This window comes from Neopsephotus bourkii, unplaced genomic scaffold (genome assembly GCF_033783945.1).
Source record: "Neopsephotus bourkii isolate Nb327-2 ecotype Australia unplaced genomic scaffold, CSIRO-AGI_Nbou_v1 NB_281, whole genome shotgun sequence".
NCBI classification, from domain to species: domain Eukaryota; kingdom Metazoa; phylum Chordata; class Aves; order Psittaciformes; family Psittacidae; genus Neopsephotus; species Neopsephotus bourkii.
This window is the reverse complement of record NW_026900790.1, coordinates 650582-673860: the sequence shown is the minus strand read 5'-3', so window position 1 is coordinate 673860 and position 23279 is coordinate 650582. Positions and strand designations below refer to the sequence as shown.

The window sequence follows — 23279 nt, the reverse complement described above, 5'->3', positions numbered from 1 at the left end:
CTGTGAGGGCTGGAGCAGCTCTGCTCTGGAGCCAGGCTGAGAGAGCTGGGCTGGGTCAGCCTGGAGAAGAGAAGGCTCCTGAAGGGGAGACCTTAGAGCAGCTCCAGTGCCTAAAGGGGCTGCAGGAAACCTGGAGAGGGGCTTGGGACAAGGGCCTGTAGGGACAGGCCAAGGGGAATGGCTTGAACCTGCCCGAGGGGAGACTGAGATGAGCTCTTAGGCAGAAGCTCTTCCCTGTGAGGGTGCTGAGGCGCTGGCACAGGGTGCCCAGAGAAGCTGTGGCTGCCCCATCCCTGGCAGTGTTCAAGGCCAGGTTGGACACAGGGGCTTGGAGCAAGCTGCTCTAGTGCAAGGTGTCCCTGCCCGTGGCAGGGGTTGGAACTGGATGAGCTTTAAGGTCCTTTCAGCCCAAACCAGTCTGGGATTCTATTATTGCATGATTCTGTGGTGATAAATGTACCAGCATTTTTCTGAGTATTTTCTCACACATAAATATTTGTGTGGTCGGAGATTGCCACACAATGAGTTCTGTTGTAAGAGAAATATCATTTCTGTTGGAAATTAATTTCTTTAGCCCCTGCATCCCTGGGCATGTTAAATAAAGGTAGAGTTTCAGGTAAGATTAAATAGCTGTGGAACAGATAGATGTGAGATCTTGCAGATAGTAGCAGCACAATTAAATGTATTTTCCTATATATACAACATATATATATATATATTTTCTGTAGTGCAATGATGTTTTTCTTCTTTTGAGAGTTCCTTTTGAATTCTCTTAACCTATTTTGTCTGTGTTAGTCTTCTGGACCCAAAGTTGCATAAAAGAAGAATCTCTTTAGAGTGGCTTTAGGTGCTTTTGCTCCTGAATGAAGAATTACATAGAGCAGCACACAGACAGCAAATTATATACTTCTTTTCTGCTGTTTGCCTCTGAAATCTGCCTTACCTTATAATTCACAAGACAGGATGAGAGGGGAAAGAAGTGGATAAAACCAGAGTTCCGCCCTTGCCTGACATTTCCAGTCAATCTCCCAGGCTCTCTGCCTTGATTTGTCACCACGACTCCTGTATTTATCTGACAACCAGACCGAGGCACTTGGAAGACAAGGGAGAGTCCTTCAATCCCTAGGCCAGGTTTTCTTCTTTCATTGCAGAGCTGTATCTTGATTTAGCATCTGAAACCTCACCAGGGTGTCTTATACTTACTATTATGTTGGATGAATACACATTTTATCCCATCTTTTTACCTGTTTATGATCAGTTGTGTTTTGTTCTGCAGAAGCTTTTAATTCCCCTTTAAGGACACGGAAAAGATGTTGCTGTTCTACCAGTTCTGAATTAATCTAATTCTACCAATTCTTTGCTCTTCTCAGTTCCATGCAAACAGCAGTGGCGTTACTCCTGCAAGTAGTTGGTATGTTGCTCCACGCTTACAAAATTAAGCACTAATTCTCGCTGTGGGCTAGAACAGTCTGTATTGCATGACAAATGAGGCTGAAGCATGCAGTTAAAAAACCCCATGTCATACATGCAGACAAGAGCTTTGCTTTGTAGCAATCCAAATGTTGGGCAGCCCAAAGATTGTGTAGAACTGACATGTTTTAGCAACTCCCCACGTGTAAGAGGGGTTTTTTTCCCCATTATAGAATCATAGAATACTTAGGGTTGGATGGGACCTTAAGATCACCAAGTTCCAACCCCCCTGCCATGGGCAGGGACACCTCACTCTAAACCATATCACCCAAGGCCTTGTCCAACCTGGCCTTGAACACCGCCAGGGATGGAGCATTCACAACCTCCCTGGACAACCCATTTCAGTGCCTCACCACCCTAACAGGAAAGAATTTTCTCCTCATATCCAATCTAAACTTTCCCTGTTTAAGTTTTAACCCATTACACCTTGTCCTACCACTACAGTCCCTAAAGAAGAGTCCATCCCCAGCATCCCTATAGGCCCCCTTCAGATACTGGAAGGCTGCTATGAGGTCTCCACGCAGCCTTCTCTTCTCCAGGCTGAACAGCCCCAACTTTCTCAGCCGATCTTCATACAGGAGGTGCTCCAGTCCCCTGATCATCCTCATGGCCCTCCTCTGGACTTGTTCCAACAGATCCATGTCCTTTTTATGTTGAGGACACCAGAACTGCACACAGTACTCCAAGTGAGGTCTCACGAGAGCAGAATAAAGGGGCAGGATCACCTCCTTCGACCTGCTGGTCACGCTCCTTTTGATGCAGCCCACTTATTATAAAGTCCTTAGCTTATATTTGTCTGAAGCATTATACTGACTGGGTTGAAACCCCTTTGCTGTAAAGCACAATTAAGTGCTTACTCTTACGTACTCTCACCCACAACATAAAATGGTCAAGTAATAGTATTCCTTTATGATATGTATGGACTGTAGTTTCTCAAGTGCTGTACAGACTCCTTGCAGGCGTCACTGATGACTTGAGAAAGGAAAAGGAAAAAAATCTTTGTTGAAGTAGCAAAATCAGTCGAAGGTAAGGGCACAACTTGTTCTCTTGCAGCCCAGGACTATGCTTACTCCATTTGAGGGTCATGTCTTGGGATGCCGTAAGACTGCTGTGTTGATAGGGAATGCCCTTGAGACAGAAGCTGTTTGTACTGGAGCCCTAATTCTTTTCTGCTTAACACTATAAACAAATGAAAAGATAGTCCTGATGACTGATAATGTTTCCATCTCTGGAGGTTATAATAAATGGTAGGGTAAGTTCCATAAATCATAAAATCAGAGGCTGGTTTGAGTTGGAAGGGACCTTAAAGTTCATCCAGTTCCAACCCCTGCCACGGGCAGGGACACCTTCCACTAGAGCAGCTTGCTCCAAGCCCCTGTGTCCAACCTGGCCTTGAACACTGTCAGGGATGGGGCAGCCACAGCTTCTCTGGGCACCCTGTGCCAGCGCCTCAGCACCCTCACAGGGAAGAGCTTCTAAATCTCCCCAGTTTCAGTTTGAACCCATCACCCCTTATCCTATCACTACAGTCCTTGATGAAGAGTCCCTCTTCAGTATCCTTGTAGTCCCCCGCCCCTTCAGATAATGGAAGCTCCTCTGAGGTCTCCACGCAGCCATGCTCTGAGCTTTCCATGCTCTGAGTTTGCCAAAGCAAACCAACACTGATGGCTCATGGAGCCTCTCCCCATTCCTCCTCTCCTTCTTCTTTACCTTCCCCAAAAAAAGCATGACAACAGCAAAACTGTCACAGCTATAACTAATACCCTGCTCCAACACTGCAGCTGCTTAACTAACTAACAAGGGTGAGTAGAAATTAAGCCTGTAATTTCAATCAAAACAGTAAGAAGTCAAATCACTTGAAAATCAAGTATTATCGCTGTAAGGGTTGGGTAGGAATAGGTGAGAAGGTACCTCTATGATCCATCACTAGAGAAACTAGTAATCACTGTGTTAGTTGTGCTTATTGCTGTAGCACAAATAGAGCAGCTCAACCTCAGCCATGGATTAGGATACAGCTGTGTTCAGTGCAGCACGAACACAATATGGACAATTAGTGGAAGAACACCTGCAAGATTTAATGTAATATATAATCAAGAGACAAGGTGGCAAGAAAACAATGCAGTGAACAATTAACATCCAATAAGCCATATTGTGGGAATTTTTTCCATCCTTAGAGAGCTTGAGAGGTAGAAGGCACAATCACAAACAGCAACAACAGAGCTATTGTTGTAAGCTATGAAAGTGGTGAGACACTGGCACAGGGTACCCAGAGAAGCTGCGGCTGCCCCATCCCTGTCAGTGCTCAAGGCCAGGTTGGACACAGGGGCTTGGAGCAAGCTGCTCTAGTGGAAGGTGTCCCTGCCCATGGCAGGGGTTGGAACTGGATGAGCCTTACCAACCCAAACCATTCTATGATTCAGTGTCATTGTCTTCAGTGTGCTTCTCAGCACTTTTTTCCTCTTCTTTAGGCTGGAAAATTGTGCTTTGTGCTCTGTGAATTTCTGTCTTAAGAACAATGAGGCTGATGGTCGGAAATTTGCTGAGTGGAGAAACTGCATCTTTCCTTCTGTACAAGTCATTTGAACCAGTTTGGCATTCCACTTTCTGTCTCCGCAGTATTGAAATGAACTTGTTAGCTATTTTTTCCCTTACTGATTAGATACTTTGTTTTACACCTTGAGTTTTGTTTAATATCAGTCCCTTACACTCTTTAGCTGTTACCAACACACAGATGAGAGGCACTTCTGTGAGAAGACTTCTCAAAGCTTGTTGTATGGGTCTATACAATCCCTCTGTAAATTGTCATCTTGACTGTGAAAGAAAAGAGTTAGCAAGACTTTATGAGGGCTTTTATGTCTTTCTTGGTTATGTCGATGCCGCATCGTAGCAGCTGACTGCAAGTGCCTCAAATTTTGGACTCAAATAATGGGTTTTGTCACATACCACAAGAAACAAAGTAGGTTTGGGGCCATGCAGGTGGTACAAAAATGATGAAGTTTTCTCCTCAATCTCTTATAATTCATGCATGACAGACTTCAGTATTTCCAGTTATTATCATAGTGATGAGGTTTACAGTCCTCAGAGGAATCCGGAGGCTCTGCCACCCTATAGGTGTAACTGTGGATGTTTGCAGAGTTAATACAAACATCTCACCTTTTCTGGGTTTTGCTCAGCGATTGGCTCCTCTGATAACTCCTGGCAATGAGTTCTGCAGGTTAATTATGCATTTAATTGGTTTCAAATTTGTTGCTTTTCAATTTCACTGTTCACTGAATATCTCCTCGGTCTTGTAGTATGGGAAGGAGTAAATAAGAGAAGCCTGACTCACCTCCTCTGAACATTTAATTATGTTGTATACATCTAGGATATACCCTTCTATGTACACAAAGTAATTCTGATGGGTTTGATCTTTATGTATCTCCAGCTTCTTTCTTTGAAGTTTTGGGCTGTAGTGACCAGAGCTCTGGGAGGATCTGGAGGTTTGGTTATTTGGTTATGTCAAATAACACGATCTCAGTGTGATGCCTGAGGGATCTGGGGGAGTTTAATCTGGAGAAGAGAAGGCTCAGAGGGGACCTGATGGCTGCCTACAACTGCCTGACAGGAGGATGGAGCCAGGAGGGGCTGGGCTCTGCTCCCAAGGAACAAGGGATGGGACAAGAGGAACCGGCCTCAAGCTGCACCAGGGCAGGTTTAGATGGAGCTGAGGAACAATTCCTGCCCCAGAGGGTGCTCAGGCATTGGAACAGGCTGCCCAGGGCAGGGCTGCAGGCACCGGCCCTGCAAGTGTTCACACAGCGTGGAGACGAGGCCTCAGTGCCATGGGTTAGAGGTGGCCTTGGCAGTGCTGGGGAATGGTTGGACTGCATGAGCTTAAAGGGCTTTCCAGCCCAGTTGATGCTGTGATTCTCTTTTCCCTTCATATATCTCTTCCTGGTTTTATTTGGCTGTTGTTACACACAGAACAAGTTTTTGTCGGCTTGCCTACAGGAAAAGTCTTTTTCTGGTGCTTTACAATCAGAATACAAATGCTTCACGTGGCTGATGCAGGCTTTTGCTTCCACATTGTATCATCTTCCATTCATCCTCGCTGTCTTCAGGCTGTCCAGCCCTTGTAACTCCAACAGCTTATCGTGATTAAAATAATTTCCTATTGCTATCAACATATCTCTTTTTCCACATAACTGTCGTCCTCTTAGTCATAAACTGCCTGAAATATTGGACATTGACCACATAATCCTCTCTGATTGGATTTTTTGGCCATTTCTATTGGGTAATATTAAGCCTTTGAGCATTTAATTGGGTTTTATGATTATTCGCTTTGCATTTTTCCTTGTATAAGATAGAATTGGATTATTTGTTGAATATCCCATTAGAAAACTGCCTTATTCTTTCCTGTTGTGAGAAATATTGTTGTTTTTGTAACCGCATTTTTGTCTGTGCCCTGCTATGTTAATCACTCTAAATGTTGTGTCAACATATTTCCATAACAAGGATGTCAGAAGAAGGAACAGAAATGTAGTGTCAGACCCTCTCTTACATACATTATCTCCCTCCTATGATATTTATAAGTTTGGGGTTTTTTAGTTGTTTAGTCCCAAATAACTATCACAAATAAATACCATCTGAACTGGGCAGAGATTTAAAAAAGTAAAATATAAATCATTTTCATCTGTTTTTCCATCATAGTCTTTACGAAAATGAAGCGTTTGTCTCCTTCTTGTATGAAGTCTGCTTTTCCCATCAATTTCAGATATATTCTCTGTGCTTAGAATATTAGTTATTCCAGTTAGAATAATACAAACGCCAGCAGAGCTTGAAGTATAATTATGTTAAACACTGCACAGATGTGTAGCGAGTTCCAGGCTCTGCCCTAGAGACTCTGCAATCAAATAAGAAGAGAAATAAAAGTGCAGTGAATGGAAGTTGGACACAGAAATTCAATGACACGTGCTATAGGATGATATAAAAGGGAGATGCTCACCGGTAATCAATACATAAATCAATCCCCGCTCCTTCCAGAGCTACTCTATTCAAGGCAGTAATTCTCTTGTGGGTTTATTTCACTGTTGGTTGCTGAAACTTTAAAGCAAATTCTGAAAGACTAGCATTGTAGATTGCTAATTAAAATAGAAGGAACATTCACTGTGTTGTATCCCTCTTGTTGCTGTTTTCCCTCACTTTCCCAAGGCTTTCCTTACTAGCTTTGCTCCATCTTAGTTTGTATTTAGTAATTTAATAGAGTATAGTACCTTTTCTTATCACATAGGGGTCTCACAGTGAAGTACTTTAGAGATACAATGGAAAGAAGTACGTAACTGTCCTATTATTTGCTTGAATTGAGTTTTTAAAATACTACAAGGAATAAAAAGAGATAAAAAGCAATTATTTATTCACTGGGATAAATTCTGTATAGCTTTGATATAGATGACATTTGTTCTGCTCTCGTGAGACCTCACCTGGAGTATTGTGTGCAGTTCTGGTGTCCCCAAAATAAAAAGGACATGGATCTGTTGGAACAAGTCCAGAGGAGGCCACGAGGATGATCAGGGGACTGGAGCACCTCCTGTATGAAGATAGGCTGAGAAAGTTGGGGCTGTTCAGCCTGGAGAAGAGAAGGCTGCGTGGAGACCTCATAGCAGCCTTCCAGTATCTGAAGGGGGCCTATAGGGATGCTGGGGAGGGACTCTCCATTAGGGACTGTAGTGATAGGACAAGGGGTAATGGGTTAAAACTTAAACAGAGGAAGTTTAGATTGGATATAAGGAGGAAATTCTTTCCTGTAAGGGTGGTGAGGCACTGGAATGGGTTGTCTAGGGAAGTTGTGAATGCTCCATCCCTGGCAGTGTTCAAGGCCAGGTTGGACGAGGCCTTGGGTGATATGGTTTAGAGCGAGGTGTCCCTGCCCATGGCAGGGGGGTTGGAACTGGATGACCTTAAGGTCCTTTCCAACCCTAACTATTCTATGATTCTATGATTCTGTGACATACCAATTAGCTATAAATGCTTTCTTTATCGTGTGGATCTTTTTATGTATCTTGGTGGCAAAACTTCTTTCCGCACACTGGCCAAACCGATGTTCCCTTGGCAATGCTGGGGTTAAATACCTAAATATTTCCCTGTGAAGTCATATTCCCCATTTAAAAGATGAGCTTGTTTCTCAGTTACAATTTTTGTCTTAAATCATAGGATCGTAGAATGATCTGGGTTGGAAAGGACCTTAAAGTTCCTCCATTTCCAACCCCTGCCACGGGCAGGGACCCCTTCCACTAGAGCAGCTTGCTCCAAGCCCCTGTGTCCAACCTGGCCTTCAACACTGCCAGGGATGGGGCAGCCACAGCTTCTCTGGGCACCCTGTGCCAGCGCCTCAGCACCCTCACAGGGAAGAGCTTCTGCCTTATCTCCAACCTGAACTTCCCCTGTTTCAGTTTGAACCCATCACCCCTTGTCCTGTCGCTGTAGTCCCTGATGAATCACCTCCTAGTAGCAGTATTATCAACCCAATTAGGAAAAGCTCTGTTTTGGAATAGTGCTAAACAGTATGGCTGCATTATTTGAGACTGAATCCATGAGTTTTGGTGGTTTATTTATTACTGCAGCGTTCAGTTTAATAAGGTTTAGTTTCCAAAATACAGATAGCCTATTGTCTTAAAGATGTTTTTAAGTTAATACTTTTTTAAACATCCAAGGCCCTGCTCATAATGTATCTTCCACATTGAGAAACACCTGATGTAGCTACAAGTGATTCAGTTCTGCGTCTTAAGCAGAAATCAATAACTTGAATAGCTGAGAAGAAATAAATGTGTTTTTATTTTGTATTCAGAGGTGGATTTACCTACTTGGGCATCATAATTTTTTGCCTTTAGTGGAAATTGGTTACCAGGATAAAAGACTTGAGCAGCCAATTCCAATGATGCAGGTTCTGTTGGAAGGAGATTATATGAATTCATATGTAGTTTTGATCATTTAATGCAAGAAGCAGGATATAATGGAAGATAACTGGAGAACGTGTGGTCCCTGATGCTACTAGACTCTATTAAACCCAGGACACAGTCAGTTCTCTGTGGGCTTTCAGATGAGATTGACTTTGAAGTGGACTTCAATGAGATGTTGAGTTTTCATTGCTTGTATTAATGCAGCATCTATAATAATTATTTTGCTGCTTATCTTCAATCTACTGAATCTTCAGTTCACAAGGCAGAAGTACTAAGTTGTGGCTTTTGGAAATGTAATAATACAGTATCAAAGTGACAAGTGCTGCTGGGTTCTTGAAGCAAGAATAAAGATTCTTAGACAGAAAGCTTTGCTCTGCTCTGAATATTTAGGTAATAGGTAACTGAGGTGCAGGTTTCTGGTCATTGACTTGGTTTTTGACTTTGGTGAACTGGAATGAGAACACCTTCTGGAAGGGTGGTATTTCCTAATCTTCTCCTTTGGTTTACATGATGTATTGTTTTAAAGTACATCACGTATTGGCTCACGGTGCTTGCTAATACATTTTATTTATCTTTCTGTTGTTTCGTTTCGTCCAGGAAATCCATACTACTTCTGTAACGTTGTTAGAGCCTGGAGAAGGCTGCTGAAGGGGAGACCTTAGAGCAGCTCCAGTGCCTAAAGGGGCTGCAGGAAAGCTGGAGAGGGGCTTGGGACAAGGGCCTGTAGGGACAGGCCAAGGGGAATGGCTTGAACCTGCCAGAGGGGAGACTGAGATGAGCTCTTAGGCAGAAGCTCTTCCCTGTGAGGGTGCTGAGGCGCTGGCACAGGGTGCCCAGAGAAGCTGTGGCTGCCCCATCCCTGGCAGCGTTGAAGGCCAGGTTGGACACAGGGGCTTGGAGCAAGCTGCTCTAGTGGAAGGGGTCCCTGCCTGTGACAGGGTGTTGGAACTGGAGGAGCTTTAAGGTCCCTTCCAACCCAAACGAGTCTGGGATTCTATGAATTCTGAACAGAATAAAAAAGAACAGAAATATTCATAACTTACTATAATAATGGTATAACAACAAAGTGGAAGTTGAACATAGTCCTGAGTCTTTACCAGCAGTTATTTTTCCTCACTTTTACAGGCTAATAGTTCTCTTGCTCCGTTTCTATATAAAGCGATCCACTTTGGCTCACACAGAGCAGTCTATGCTTCTTTAAGATTAGTGCAAAACTGTACATATTTGACATCTGACTGAAACATCAGACGCTGTCAGAAATGGTTATAGACATTATTTGAATTGCTACAAATACCTGGCAGCAGTACAGATAGTCTATAAAATGTTTGATCTTGTTGGACTGTGTTAGTTAAATGAAAAGCATGTACACGCTTTCGGAAAGAAGTCATGCCTGCCTTTTATTTCCCTTGACATGCATGTACGCAACACAGATTTGTTTAGCATCTCTTTTATACTTTGAACTATGGTTGCATGCAAACATGAGGCTTTTCTGCATCTTGCTAATAATGTGGTAGTCAAGAGTGTATTTTAATTCTTTTATTTATTTTTTTTTTCAAGAAACTAAAATCTTCAGAATCTGTTGATTTCAGATTGCACAAACCAGATGGTTCACCCCATGAGGAGCAAAGTTGGGTTCTAAGTGCAGCTTTTCTGTAGGGCTCATGTTGCTCATTTTGGAGTAGGTTGGTACGGTTCTCTGATCTTTCTGCCCCTTGTTTTGAGGATAGGATCATAACATAAATGGGGGTGGAAGAAACCTGGATCCCCCTAAAGTGATGATGTGATCATATCAAGTGATTATATCAAGGGGGAATGGCTTTAAGCTGCCAGAGGGGAGACTGAGCTGAGCTCTGAGGCAGAAGCTCTTCCCTGTGAGGGTGCTGAGGCGCTGGCACAGGGTGCCCAGAGAAGCTGTGGCTGCCCCATCCCTGGCAGTGTTCAAGGCCAGGTTGGACACAGGGGCTTGGAGCAAGCTGCTCCAGTGGAAGGGGTCCCTGCCTGTGGCTGGGGTTGGGACTGGATGGTCTTAAGCTCCCTCCCAACCCAAACCAGACTGGGATTCTATGAGTTCTTGATTTCAGTTGCATTATTCCTCTGGCTTACATTGGAAACTGAATCCATAACTTTCTTGTTTGACACAATCTACATTTGTTTTCTGTTTCTTTGGTCTATAACTGGTTTAATACATGAAGCTCAGTGTCATAGGTTCTGTACAGACTGGGTCCTAACTTGCCATTAATTCAATTCTTAATCTCTCTCTATTAGCCCTCTCTCCTGTGATCTTTATCTGCACTACTCATTCTTTTAGGGCTTCATTATTTTTAGGCAATGTCCTGTAGCACATTTGTGGGTAATTACAAAAGCTTGGTTTAATTACACTTGTCAAGGGATATATTTTATGATGCATTATTGTTGCTGCTGTTTCTAATTCAAAACTATTCTCTACCTTTACAAGTGGAAATGAACACAGGGGTTCTTTAAGTGATGTGTCTGGATCATTTTCTGTGGTTAGGAGTGATTTTGTGAATAGCAATAGCTTCAAAGGGAAATTATTATAGGGGGAAGGGAGAAGCATATGTTCCTAGGAATATCCATAAGTTACTCCTGGTGCTCATTCAGAGCGATGTGTGTATTTATATGTTGAAATAGAAGATTGGCAGTTTAAATGCTTCAATTGAACATGAACTGAATGTAGGCATTGATGGTATTTATTGGGGACACTATAGGCAGTGAATGAACACTGTAGTTTTGCTGACCTTAATAAGTACGCAATAAGAAATGATTTTAATCTGATTTTATCAGTGTACAGACATGAATGCATGGGGCTGTATGTGATGGAGGAATGTAGTCCACTGGGAAAGGGTTTCTGGGCAGAGCTATTTACAGGACATCAAATGCTGAATAACTGCTTCACAACTGACAGTCAGTGTCTGTAGCTGAGTGACATCAGTGTCAAGGAGCTCATGGATTCACACCCTGCTTTAACCTATAGATAACCTCATCCAGCAGACCTCAAGTGGGGAAATGAATGTAAAATCTCCAGCAACAGAATGGTGTGTTGTGAAATGATTGGTTTAAGGTGGCTCAAAGAATGACCAGCAAAGGTCTTAGCAACGGCAGTTTTAATATGGTTTATAAAGACACAACTTAGCAGAATTTGTTGGCAAGGTTCGCTCTATTATTTATGACCTGAATCACAGAATCAAAAATGGTTTGGGTTGGAAAGGACCTTAAAGCTCCTCCAGTTCCAACCCCTGCCACAGGCAGGGACCCCTTCCACTGGAGCAGCTTGCTCCAAGCCCCTGTGTCCAACCTGGCCTTGAACACTGCCAGGGATGGGGCAGCCACAGCTTCTCTGGGCACCCTGTGCCAGCACCTCAGAACCTTCATAGTGACCAATGGATGAATGAAGCATACGGTAGACAATGGTGAAAGATCACTTTGTGAGGTGTGCTCTCTTGTAGCAGTGGTACATCACAGTTCTCCTGTGAAGTGGCTGTGCTGCTGGCACTGCTGAAGGCCAGCCCTCCTCTGCCACCTTCTTCTGCCTATTAATCCATTAACCTTTTCTTCAGAGTACACAGGCCTGCCTGAGGGCCTGCAGATATTTCATGTGACCTTTCCCATGAGAAAAGCCCTCATTGCTGTTGTTAGCATTTCATTTGGCAAAACCCCCTTAGTCTTGTAAACCCATTGTGACAGGATGCTCTTGCAGCCCCTGGACCCGATGCCTGGCCTCCACTCACAGCCTCAAATGTTGTCTGGGAGGTGCATCCTTTAATTGTTCTGTGATGTTCTTGGGGTGATGAGGAAATGACTATGACACAGCTTGACAAGACCTAGGCAGGGCACTTTCAGATGGCTGATAATGATTTATAAGTTTAATGTAAGGCTGGAGACTGTATTTTGAAGCAAATCAGTCTTTTCTGCCAGCGAAATGCAAACTGGAGCCACGTCAGTGGTGTTCCGCTGTAAATTTGGTGGATGTTAATGGTTTTAGAGCTCGGTAACTGTAAGCCTGGCACTGCCAAGTGCTTCAAGAGCTGGTTTTGAAACCTGCCTACAAACTTCTAAACTGCCTGATAATGGCTTATACCCTGCAGCTCCTTAAAGAAGAGCAATTGTGAACTGCACCCACAAGGAACCTTGCTGTATCCATCAGAGAATCATTAGGGTTGGAAGGGCCCTCTGGAGGTCATCCAGTCCAACCCCTTGCCAAGGCAGGGCCACCCAGAGCAGGGCACACAGGGATGTATCCAGGCAGGCTTTGAATGTCTCCAGAGACTTCACAACTCCCCTGGGCAACCTGTGCCAGTGCTCGGACACCCTCAGTGTAAAGAAGCTCTTCCTCATACTGTGTTTTAGTTTATGCCATTGCTCCTCATCCTGTCACGGGGCACCACTGAAAAGAGCCTGGCACCATCCTCCTCCCAGCTGCCTTTGGGACACTGATCTGCACTGATGAGATCCCCTCTCAGTCTGCTCCTCTCTAGACTAACCAGGCCCAGCTCCCTCCATCTCTCCTCATAAGAAAGATGCTTCAGATCCCTGATCAATTCTGGAGCCTCCACTGGAGCCTCTCCAGCAGCTCCTTGTCTCTCTTGCCCCGAGGAGCCCAGACCTGGACACAGTGCTTCAGATGTGGCCTCACCAGGGCCAAGTAGGGGGTGAGGATCACCTCCCTCGACCTCCTGCCACGCTCCTCCTAATGCACCCCAGGATACTGTTGTCCCTCCTGCTGGCTCACAGTTGACTGATGTGTATCTGCTGTATCCAGCATGAGAAGGGTTTGGCTTGGCACAGCTTTGCAGGTGTCCCTGCAGCAGTGTGTGAGGCAATGTGAAGACAGGCTGAGAAAGTTGGGACTGTTCAGCCTGGAGAAGAGAAGGCTGCATGGAGACCTCATAGCAGCCTTCCAGTATCTGAAGGGGGCCTATAGGGATGCTGGGGAGGGACTCTTCATTAGGGACTGTAGTGATAGGACAAGGGGTAATGGGTTAAAACTTAAACAGGGGAAGTTCAGATTGGATATAAGGAGGAAATTCTTTCCTGTTAGGGTGGTGAGGCACTGGAATGGGTTGTCCAGGGAGGTTGTGAATGCTCCATCCCTGGCAGTGTTCAAGGCCAGGTTGGACGAGGCCTTGGGTGATATGGTTTAGAGCGAGGTGTCCCTGCCCATGGCAGGGGGGTTGGAACTTGATGATCTTAAGGTCCTTTCCACCCCTAACTGTTCTGTGATTCTATGATTCTAATGTAGACACCCACTTCTCCGGTGATGGAAACTCATCCCAGTGCTGGGCTAAATCCAGGCCCTCCTTTTGAAAACGAAACCCTAGGTTGGCCTTTAGATTTCAGCCCAATATCCCAGTGATTCTGAAACAGCCGTATTTAATATCAGTGAGCTGGTTTTGGGTTCTCACTTTGGGTACTCATGGGAAGATGGGCTGCCTCTCAAAGGTGACTTTTGGGAGCTCTTTTCTAAACAGCACCCAAGCAGACACTTGTTTATTAGAGTTACTTGGTGAAGAAGCAATGAAACTGGTCCAATAACTCATTTACACCTCAAGTGCAGCATTCAGCTAATTAAATACATGGCTACTGTTAATTATTCTGTTACAGCTAATTGATATTCACTGGGCTCATGTTGCTGCAGCCCCGTAAATATACTATTACCTTACAGGGTTTTATTTCTGCAGTGAATTCTCTTCCATTGGCATATTTATATTGTCTCCTGTATAAATGAATCAACCTCTATTTACTGTATCTTTTGAACTTTGCTGTGGTGGCATCACTGCACAGATGCCAGGGTTGTAGCTGTATGGAAGCTTTTTGATTTCTGGATTTCTTACTGGTCTACCAAATCTTCCAGTACAGGGAATGACACCATTGGATAAATAAATGTATTATTTAGTATTCTAATTTAATATTTCTACTTTATCAGTGGTATAAAAGCTTTGATAGGATCAGGGTAATAGGCAGCATGACTGTAATTCACTTCTTGGCCTCCATATCTTCAGTCCACTAAGACCCATCTGTTTTGATCACTAGATACCCTGGGGGTCAGGCAACCAAACCCAAGTATCAACCCCAAAAGCTAGCAATTTCCAGAATAAACCAAACTTTCCAGGGCAGTTAACACAGATGGGTGTTACTTGCTTTTTCCTGCTCATACTGTCTTTTCTATATGTAAATTGAGTGATCAGACACTGTTAATCAAATCCATTTCTCTTTTTGGAATGGACAAGGGCCTGTAGGGCCAGGCTGAGGGGAATGTCTTGAACCTGCCCGAGGGGAGACTGAGCTGAGCTCTTAGGCAGAAGCTCTTCCCTGTGAGGGTGCTGAGGCGCTGGCACAGGGTGCCCAGAGAAGCTGTGGCTGCCCCATCCCCTGGCAGTGTTCAAGGCCAGGTTGGACACAGGGGCTTGGAGCAAGCTGCTCCAGTGGAAGGGGTCCCTGCCCGTGGCAGGGGTTGGAGCTGGAGAAGCTTTAAGGTCTCTTCCAACCCAAACCAGGCTGGGATTTTATGATATGATTTGATCAGGAAGCAAGACACAGATGAGAAGAATTCAAACTCAACTGGACTCAGGGGAGAGGATGTGTTTCATCTCCATCATTAGTGTGCCCTTGATCTGTTGTGTTTAGACACCCTCAAAATTTCTGCCCTTGTGAATCACCAGTAATACGGCGAGTGAATTAAGTTGTGATGCCCTTCCATGGGTTTTATTCTGTCTTACTGGCTTTCAAAGCCAGTTTTGCTGCTTGGTTTCAGGGCATCAATAGAATCATGTGAAACACTATTGAATTGTAAGAACTAAAACTTAACTAAGTTCTCTTGAGTGTTATGGAAAATTAATTGCACATTTTCTTTGTCCCTGCCCTATTTAACTCCATTTGCACAAAAGGGATATTCTTGAGTTCGCAAACATTTTGGGGCTCATGAAGTGGTTAAGCATCAAATATTCATGTATGAGTAACTATGGCAATGCATTGAAGTACTGCTTTAGCTATTTGGGAGAGGATGGTTTTGGGGAGGCACAATCTGCAGTGATTTTCCACTTGTTTCTGTAACCATCAGCTTTGGGAGGTCATACAGGGATTATCTAGAAGAAGCCAAACCGTGATCAATCCAAAGCATGGTATTAGGCTGTAGAACATTTAGTTTAATCAGCTTTGTAAAAACCTGTAATTAGTGAATAAAGACTCATTTAAATGGTGCTGAAGAGGGTTGTAGCATGTGGCTCATTGCACTATACTGAAGATGGGGTGGTTGGCAGAGGAGAAGGTGCACCTAAGTAGCATTAAAACTTGGCTTTGTGCTTTTTGGATGGGCAGGGGAATTGGGGGGAAGTTGTATTAAAAAAGAACAACTTCCAAGTAGTTTTCAGCTGTATTTTGTATTAGAGAAATGTTTGATGCATTATGTGTTTTCCATTCTTTCTATTCACCATTATATAATAAATTTAATTGGACACTTTTATTTTTTTTACATGCTTCAGGATATAGAAGCAAAGGTAAGTAGTAAAGCAAAGAACAACCAAAAATCCAAGGTTTTGATTTTATTCCTTTGCTGTTTACCAAAAACCCTTTCAAAATCAAAACCCACCTCCTAATCTTGACAAAGAGAATTAATTCTCGTATCTGTGGAAGCACAGCACAGTACATTGTGTAATTTTTCTGATGTTCTTCTACAACCTGGATCTGTAGTAGCAAAAGTACATCAGTTTAGCATTTTACATCATAGAATCATAGAATGGTTTTGGTTGGAAAGGACCTTAAGATCATCCAGTTCCAACCCCCTGCCATGGGCAGGGACACCACGCACTAGACCATGTTATCCAAGACTGTCCAGCCTGGCCTTGAACACTGCCAGGGATGGAGCATTTACCATTCCTTTGGCAACCTGTACCAGGGCCTCACCACCCTCACAGTAAGCAACTTAGTTGTAGCTAATCTGAACTTCCCCTGTTTCACCTTGAACCCATCACCCCTTGTCCTATCACTACAGTCCCTAATGAAGAGTCCCTCCCCAGCATCCTTGTAGCCCCCTTCAGACATCGGAAGCTGCTCTGAGGCCTCCACGCAGCTTCTCTTCTCCAGGCTGGACAGCCCCAATGTTCTCAGCCTGTCTCCATACAGGAGGTGCTCCAGTCCCTGCTCATCCTCGTGGCCTGCTCTGGACTTGCTCCAACAGCTCCATGTCCTTCTGATGTTGAGGACACCAGAACTGCACACAGTGCTGCAAGTGGATTCTCACGAGAGTACAGGGGCAGGATCACCTCCTTTGATGCTGCTAAAATAGAAAGTTGGCTTCGTAGTCTCAGTATCTGTGTGAAAATAATAACTTAGAAGTAAATGACTACTATTGAATAGGCAGTTGTGGTAATGACCACTGATAGTTAATTATTCGTCACTAAGGTAGTTTATTATTAAAACGCTCCAAGCCTGCCAGGAATTTCTGCTGATGATTTAAACATTAAATCCTCCACAGCTTGTTAAAAAACACTTGGCTAGTATTTTCTCTGAACTACTGGGAGCTTTGTATGTATTCTGTGGCCATGTATGCTCTTTGAATGCATTTTGTGATACTTAATGAGTCCCCTTAATAGTAGATATTCTGCTCTCGTGTGACCTCACTTGGAGCATTGTGTGCAGTTCTGGTGTCCTCAACATAAAAAGGACATGGATCTGTTGGAACAAGTCCAGAGGAGGACACGAGGATGATCAGGGGACTGGAGCACCTCCCATATGAAGATCGGCTGAGAAAGTTGGGGCTGTTCAGCCTGGAGAAGAGAAGCGGTGTGGAGATCTCATAGCAGCCTTCCAGTATCTGAAGGGGGCATATAGGGATGCTGGGGATGGACTCTTCATTAGGGAATGTAGTGGTAGGACAAGGGGTAATGGGTTAAAACTTAAACAGGGGAAGTTTAGATTGGATATAAGGAGGAAATTCTTTCCTGTTAGGGTGGTGAGGCACTGAAATGGGTTGTCCAGGGAAGTTGTGAATGCTTCATCCCTGACAATGTTCAAGGGTAGGTTGGACGAGGCCTTGGGTAATATGGTTTAGTGTGAGGTGTCCCTGCCCATGGCAGGGGGGTTGGAACTTGATGATCTTAAGGCCCTTTCCAACCCTAACTATTCTATGATTCTATGATTCTATATTGGTACATACTACAGATGAAAAGCCTGTCAGCTTGCTCGGTACTGCTACAGGTAGTATCTTTTAAATGGATACTCGTATTAGTATTCAAAACAGAGATGTTCAGAATTATTCTGTGTTATTTTAAGTTACTGGATATAGAATCATAAAATGCTTTGGGTTAGAATGGACCTTAAGATCATCCATTTCCGACGCCCAGCCGTGGGCAGGGACACCTCACACTCAACCATGTCACCCAAGGCTCTGTCCAACCTGGCCTTGAACACTGCCAGGGATGGAGCATTTACCACTTCTCTGGGCACCCGGTGCCAGCGCCTCAGCACCCTCATAGTAAAGAACTTCTTCCTGATCTCCAACCTGAACTTTGCTGTTTCAGTTTGAACCCATCACCCATTGTCCTATCACTACCACCTGTGATTAAGAGTCCCTCTCCAGCATCCTTGTAGGCCCACATAGGGATGATCCTACAGTAAAGGGTTTGAACTTGCTTAGTCAGGTAATTCAACTGATCTAGGAGCGACCAGAGGAAGGGTTGCTGTTTCAAGAGGACATCAGCATTTCAGATGTATGTTTTAGATCTGCTTTTGCCAATATGTAGGCATTTGGTTCTTTCCAAAGATTTATGTGTTTAGAATTAAGCACATGCTAAGCGCATTCCAGAGTTGGGGGTTTAAAGGAAAAATAGTTACAACAAAGAAAATCTTTATATCCACTGCTTAGAAATAGGTGGATGCAAGTTCAGCTTTTCTCATGTCGAAAATGACCACTTGTAACTTTACCAAATCAAGTTAAATATTCAAGCTCTACATATATTTGTTTTCAGTAGCTTGAGGAAGTTTCCCCAAGTTCAGGAGTGATCTGCAAAGTTAATTCCAATCAAAACCCAGATACACATCTCAGCATGAGTGTGCTTGGTTCCATCTTCGTGACATTTCCAAATGCATTTGGACGAACTGTGGCACAGCTGTGGAGGGGAAGGAGAAAGCCCAGTACAATAGACAATCTCTCTCCATTTTCAATGCAGCAATCATCATCTTATTAATGTACTGCTTGGCAATAGCTAATAGACTGCAGTTCTCAATCGTTCTTACATTCCTTACTGGTACAATTTATAGTGGATGTTTTGCTTTGCAAGTGAGGCTCTTTCTTGATCCAGCTTTATGGTTCTCTTTCTTTTTTTAGGCCAGGCAGCTGGAAGAGAAGGACAGAGAACTGAAGAAGCACGATGCCTACTACAAAGAGCAGCTGGCTCGACTGGAGGAAAGGGTGAGCCTCTTCTCCCTTTTAATGAAGCGTTTTCTGTTCCTTTCTGCTGCTGACTTTCTGGTTATGTTTTACTGTTAAACAAGATGACTTTTCTAAGGAGATCAAGCTTAAAACTGTGCCAGAGAGGTTTGTTTCTGTATGGACTGCTACTGCTTTTGGCTTAATATTGGCAAGATTTGAAGATGGGGGGAATATTGTTTTCTTTCCTAAGTTCTCGCATTTGGAATGTGATTTTATCTGTGATAGTAATTGCATACAGAGACATGATCCGAACAAGGTAACTTTTGTAGCAGCACTGATGAAGAGTCAGTGTAGGTAGTGAGTATCACCAAGTAGTCTTAAAATTACCTGTGAGGTGTGGAGATACACACTGATTTGTCATTGAAATCCAGTTGTCTCCTTGGTTGGAGTGGTTCCTCCAAAAGCCACCAGTTCATGTAGAGCTTAAATGAGTTAAACAGTTTGAAGTTGTTTATGCCACATTTAAAAAGCACTCCTATGTTTTCTGAAAAGGCTTTAAAAAGCCTTTTTTTCCCCCCAGACTCTAAACTGAACAGAACAGCTTGATAAGCTGTGTGCCATGCTTACAGTATTTTAACATATTGGTCTTAACATTCTTATTCTTTATAGGGTATTATTTTATAGGTTGTTAATGTCAAATAATTACTGCTGTCATCACTTTCTGGATCCCAGGTTGGTTGTAATCTTCAGCCTGAACCCATTTGCCTCCTGTATCCCTCTGCCTTCATCCTGAGCCTACCTATTGTTGATTAATATGAATTTCCTTTCTAGTTAGTTTTGAAAACAGTATTAACAAGATCTATATTCATTTATGCAATTTAGCAGGATGGAAGAAAAGCCCTTGTTTTTATGGATTAGGAAGAAGAGCATGTTGCATGAATTATCAGTGTGTATAATTAGTCTTAATGAATATTTTAAACAGAGGGCATATCAGATACTGTCTCCGTGTTTTGTCCTACCTTTTTGAAGATGACATTAATGAAGTCCATGTTCTTGGCAATGAAAAACAGTTTGAAAGGATGAGATTAAATTAGTTTAATTATTCTAAAATGGTGCATTATTTAAGCAGTTAAAATGAAGATCCTTCACAAAAAGCCCTGTACAGAATGCCTTCCTTATTCCCAAATAACTTGCTGGTGTTCGAGGAAAAAGCATCTGCAGTATCTCATCCAGAGTAGCTTCTTATGGGGTGGTTGTACCTCTGATATCAGTTATCAGCCTTCCATTTTATAGTTACAGTGGAGTAATTCATAGAATCCCAGACTGGTTTGTATTGGAAGGGAGCTTAAAGCTCCTCCAGTTCCAACCCCCTGCCATAGGCAGGGGCACCTTCCACTAGAGCAGATTGCTCCAAGCCCCTGTGTCCAACCTGGCCTTGAACACTGCCAGGGATGGGGCAGCCACAGCTTCTCTGGGCAGTCATGCATAGTGCAGGCTGTGTGATAAGCTGTGATTCTTAGTTTGAAAGCTTCTCTTTTACCTTTTTAAGGTGCTGTGCACTAAATAAGATTTTATTCGTAGCTATTTTTAATGTTAAAGTAGGTCACTGATACAGTGTCTTTGGTTGCCCTTAGTAAGGGAAGACTTCCCATGTGGAATCACATTTTTACGTGTGTGTCAATATATCCTTGTTGTTTGCAAGTGAGATAATGGGCTTTAAATAACTGTATTGAGTACTACTGAAAGTATCATCCCCCCAAGTAGTGTGGAATAGAGGAACTCTGCCATCTCTTGTTTTCTCTTCTTGGACTTGGAAGTCTCCAGGATTGCAGCAGGCAGATTGGAGTTGAGTGTCTTCTGCCATGGATGATGTCTGATCTGTTTTCAGACTGGAGCTTTCATAATACTAACATTTGTCTTCTCATTCTGACTTTATTTGTAAGCTAAGAAAGCTTTGCTTTGCCAAGTTGTCATCCGGTTTGTTTTTGGAGTACATGTGCATGTCTCTTCTACGCTAAGAAAGAGTTGTTTGAGCTTTAAAAGGAGGTCAACTCTGTGCTCTAAATCTAACTTTGGACTTTTCAGAGATGTGGAGATTATAGAGTGAAAACTTGCAAAAGCAGAGAGGTCGTGTCTCCTGCAATCCCAGCTTCACTGCTGCTGGGCCTGCAGCCATTAGTAAGGTCATTTGTAAGATGCTGTGTTGGTGCTTTTTGAGCATTTGGATAGAAATAGAGCTTTAGGAAGAAAAGCTCTGGAAAGGTTTAACATGCTGGAAATTACAGAGCACAGTAACAATAACCTGCTGAACTTGTCCTGATTTCAGTGGGAGTCAGCATATGAGTTGTTGAGCAGAGAAAAGATGGGAACGGGAGGCAGGATGGGAGCGGGGTAAGTGGAGAGTAGAGAAGTAACATCGGGTAAGTGGAGAGTAGAGAAGTAACATCAGGGCAAAGAAATGTGCAGTATGAGTCTGTCACCTGTGACAGAGAATGCTAATGACATTCTCAGATGATTCTTACATCAAATAGGCGCACTTTAAAGGTACTCAAGTTCTGTATGTGGTATTTCTGTCTGTTGCATCATTGAGTGTCAGAGCTCATCTGGATGATTAATTGGCTTTTTGATTACTTACCTTTTTCAATTAGACGCTTCCTATTTGTGTTCTTCAGTGCTGCTGGAAAAAAAAACAATGCAGACGTTGATAATAAAGGGAGATGACAACAGAACAGATTAGTGTCAGCACAGTGTGCTCCTTATGGAGAGAATTATTCTCCATATTCAGCGCCAGATGAAGGCTGTCAATTATAAACTATTTCAGTGAAGATGCTCAGCCTTTTCAGGCGATTAATACAGGCCCAAGTAACTGTGCACCACTGACAGCTGGGATGCTAAAACATAAACAGTTCTATTCTCCAGGGCAATAGCTGTTCATAAATTTGGTTTATGTGCTAAAAACCTTTTGATGCTTCCCCAAAAACCCAACGATTCCCCTAACAGCTGCCAGTGTTTCTAGGTCAAAGATGGCACATAAGCTATGAGCTATTACATGCTCCATGGCAGCAACGCAAAATGAGATAGCTTAACAAAGGAGTTAAATAATAACCTTCTCATAGTGTGTATCTGACTGGGATGGAAAGCTGTTATTTAAGGGTTTGCACATTAAGTTTGGAGAAGAATTGGTCAGTGTTTTTCACTGTCTGCTTACAGGCTGATGGTGTATCTTGATTACAGCAAAAAAGAAAACCCAGAGGTAGCAGTGTTCAAATCATGGACATGTGTACCCTACATAGTCGTAAATAATTACTCTAATAAGGTGGCATTAGTAGTGTTTTAAACCATTTGATTGTTCTTTTAAAACAAAGCAAGGAAAAGGGAAGTTAGCATCTGGGGCAGATGGAGCAGCTTGCAACCTGGAATCACAATCCTACAGTCTCTTTCCCTGATGTTGTCTCATGTATGTCCACACACACATTCACACACTTCTGTCCTGCTATATTTATTGTTCTGTTCAGTTTCTCCATGTCCATTGTCCTTCTTTTATGATGCTGGTTTCAACATCAGTTCCAAACCCCAGTGGCTGTAGACTTCAGAATCATCTCTGCATGTCTGACATTGAAAGTTCCAGTCACAGAATCGCAGAAGACCTTTAAGCTCATCCAGTCCAACCATTCCCAGCACTGCCAAGGCCACCACTGACCCATGGCACTGAGGCCTCGTCTCCACGCTGTGTGAACACTTGCAGGGACGGTGACTGCAGCCCTGCCCTGGGCAGCCTGTTCCAATGCCTGAGCACCCTCTGGGGCAGGAATTGTTCCTCAGCTCCATCTAAACCTGCCCTGGTGCAGCTTGAGGCCGGTTCCTCTTGTCCCATCCCTTGTTCCTTGGGACAGTTCAACAGTCAACATCAGCAGTTGCGTTAATTTTGCCTGCAGAGTAGCTCACACCCTGTCATGCCTTCACCCAGTTGCTTTTCCTTCGGGATATCTTTGCTATGAAGGAAGTGTGACTAGATCCTCTCCTGCTTCTGGTTCTACTTCTGGCACACACATGCACTACGCACAATGAGGTGTGATTGTGCTCTCTTCTACTGCTTGGAGAATGATGCAGCTCTCCCTAATTCAAATTTTCATCATCAAATCCAACGGTTTTCATGTTCTGCTGCTTCATAATACTATTATGCATCATTACCAGAACCATGCCCCTAGTCATAGGAGCAGAAGGAAATTAATTTTAATACACTGCTGTATGACAAAACTACTTAGTTTATCAGTGTGAATGAACAAGATATGTATCCCCATGTTAATCAGGGTATTTCTCACTCAGGCTAAGTTTCTGTGCTTGTGCATTTCCTGGAAATACTTCCAGTAGTAGTATTCAGTAGTATCCATGTGAATATGTGTGTGGTATAAGGTGATAGAGTTATTCTAGAGCACAGGTGTGATGGGGAATGCCTGAAGGACCTGGTAGGGGTTTAGTCTGGAGGAATG

At 43.4% G+C, this 23279-nt stretch overlaps 1 protein-coding gene and 1 long non-coding RNA gene across 3 annotated transcripts in view; one reads left to right on the top strand and one right to left on the bottom strand.

The window, feature by feature from the left end:
• Positions 1–23279, bottom strand: part of LOC133208740 (uncharacterized) — a 220258-nt gene that overhangs the window by 18170 nt on the left and 178809 nt on the right. The gene's annotated exons all lie outside the window — the stretch shown is intronic.
• The window catches only part of CHCHD3 (coiled-coil-helix-coiled-coil-helix domain containing 3), a 162655-nt gene that overhangs the window by 80512 nt on the left and 58864 nt on the right, over positions 1–23279 (top strand). For both annotated transcript variants that reach the window (XM_061346828.1, XM_061346827.1), the window contains exon 5: positions 18745–18828. In XM_061346828.1, the coding sequence (XP_061202812.1) occupies positions 18745–18828 (84 nt within the window). The remainder of the gene's footprint in view (positions 1–18744; positions 18829–23279) is intronic.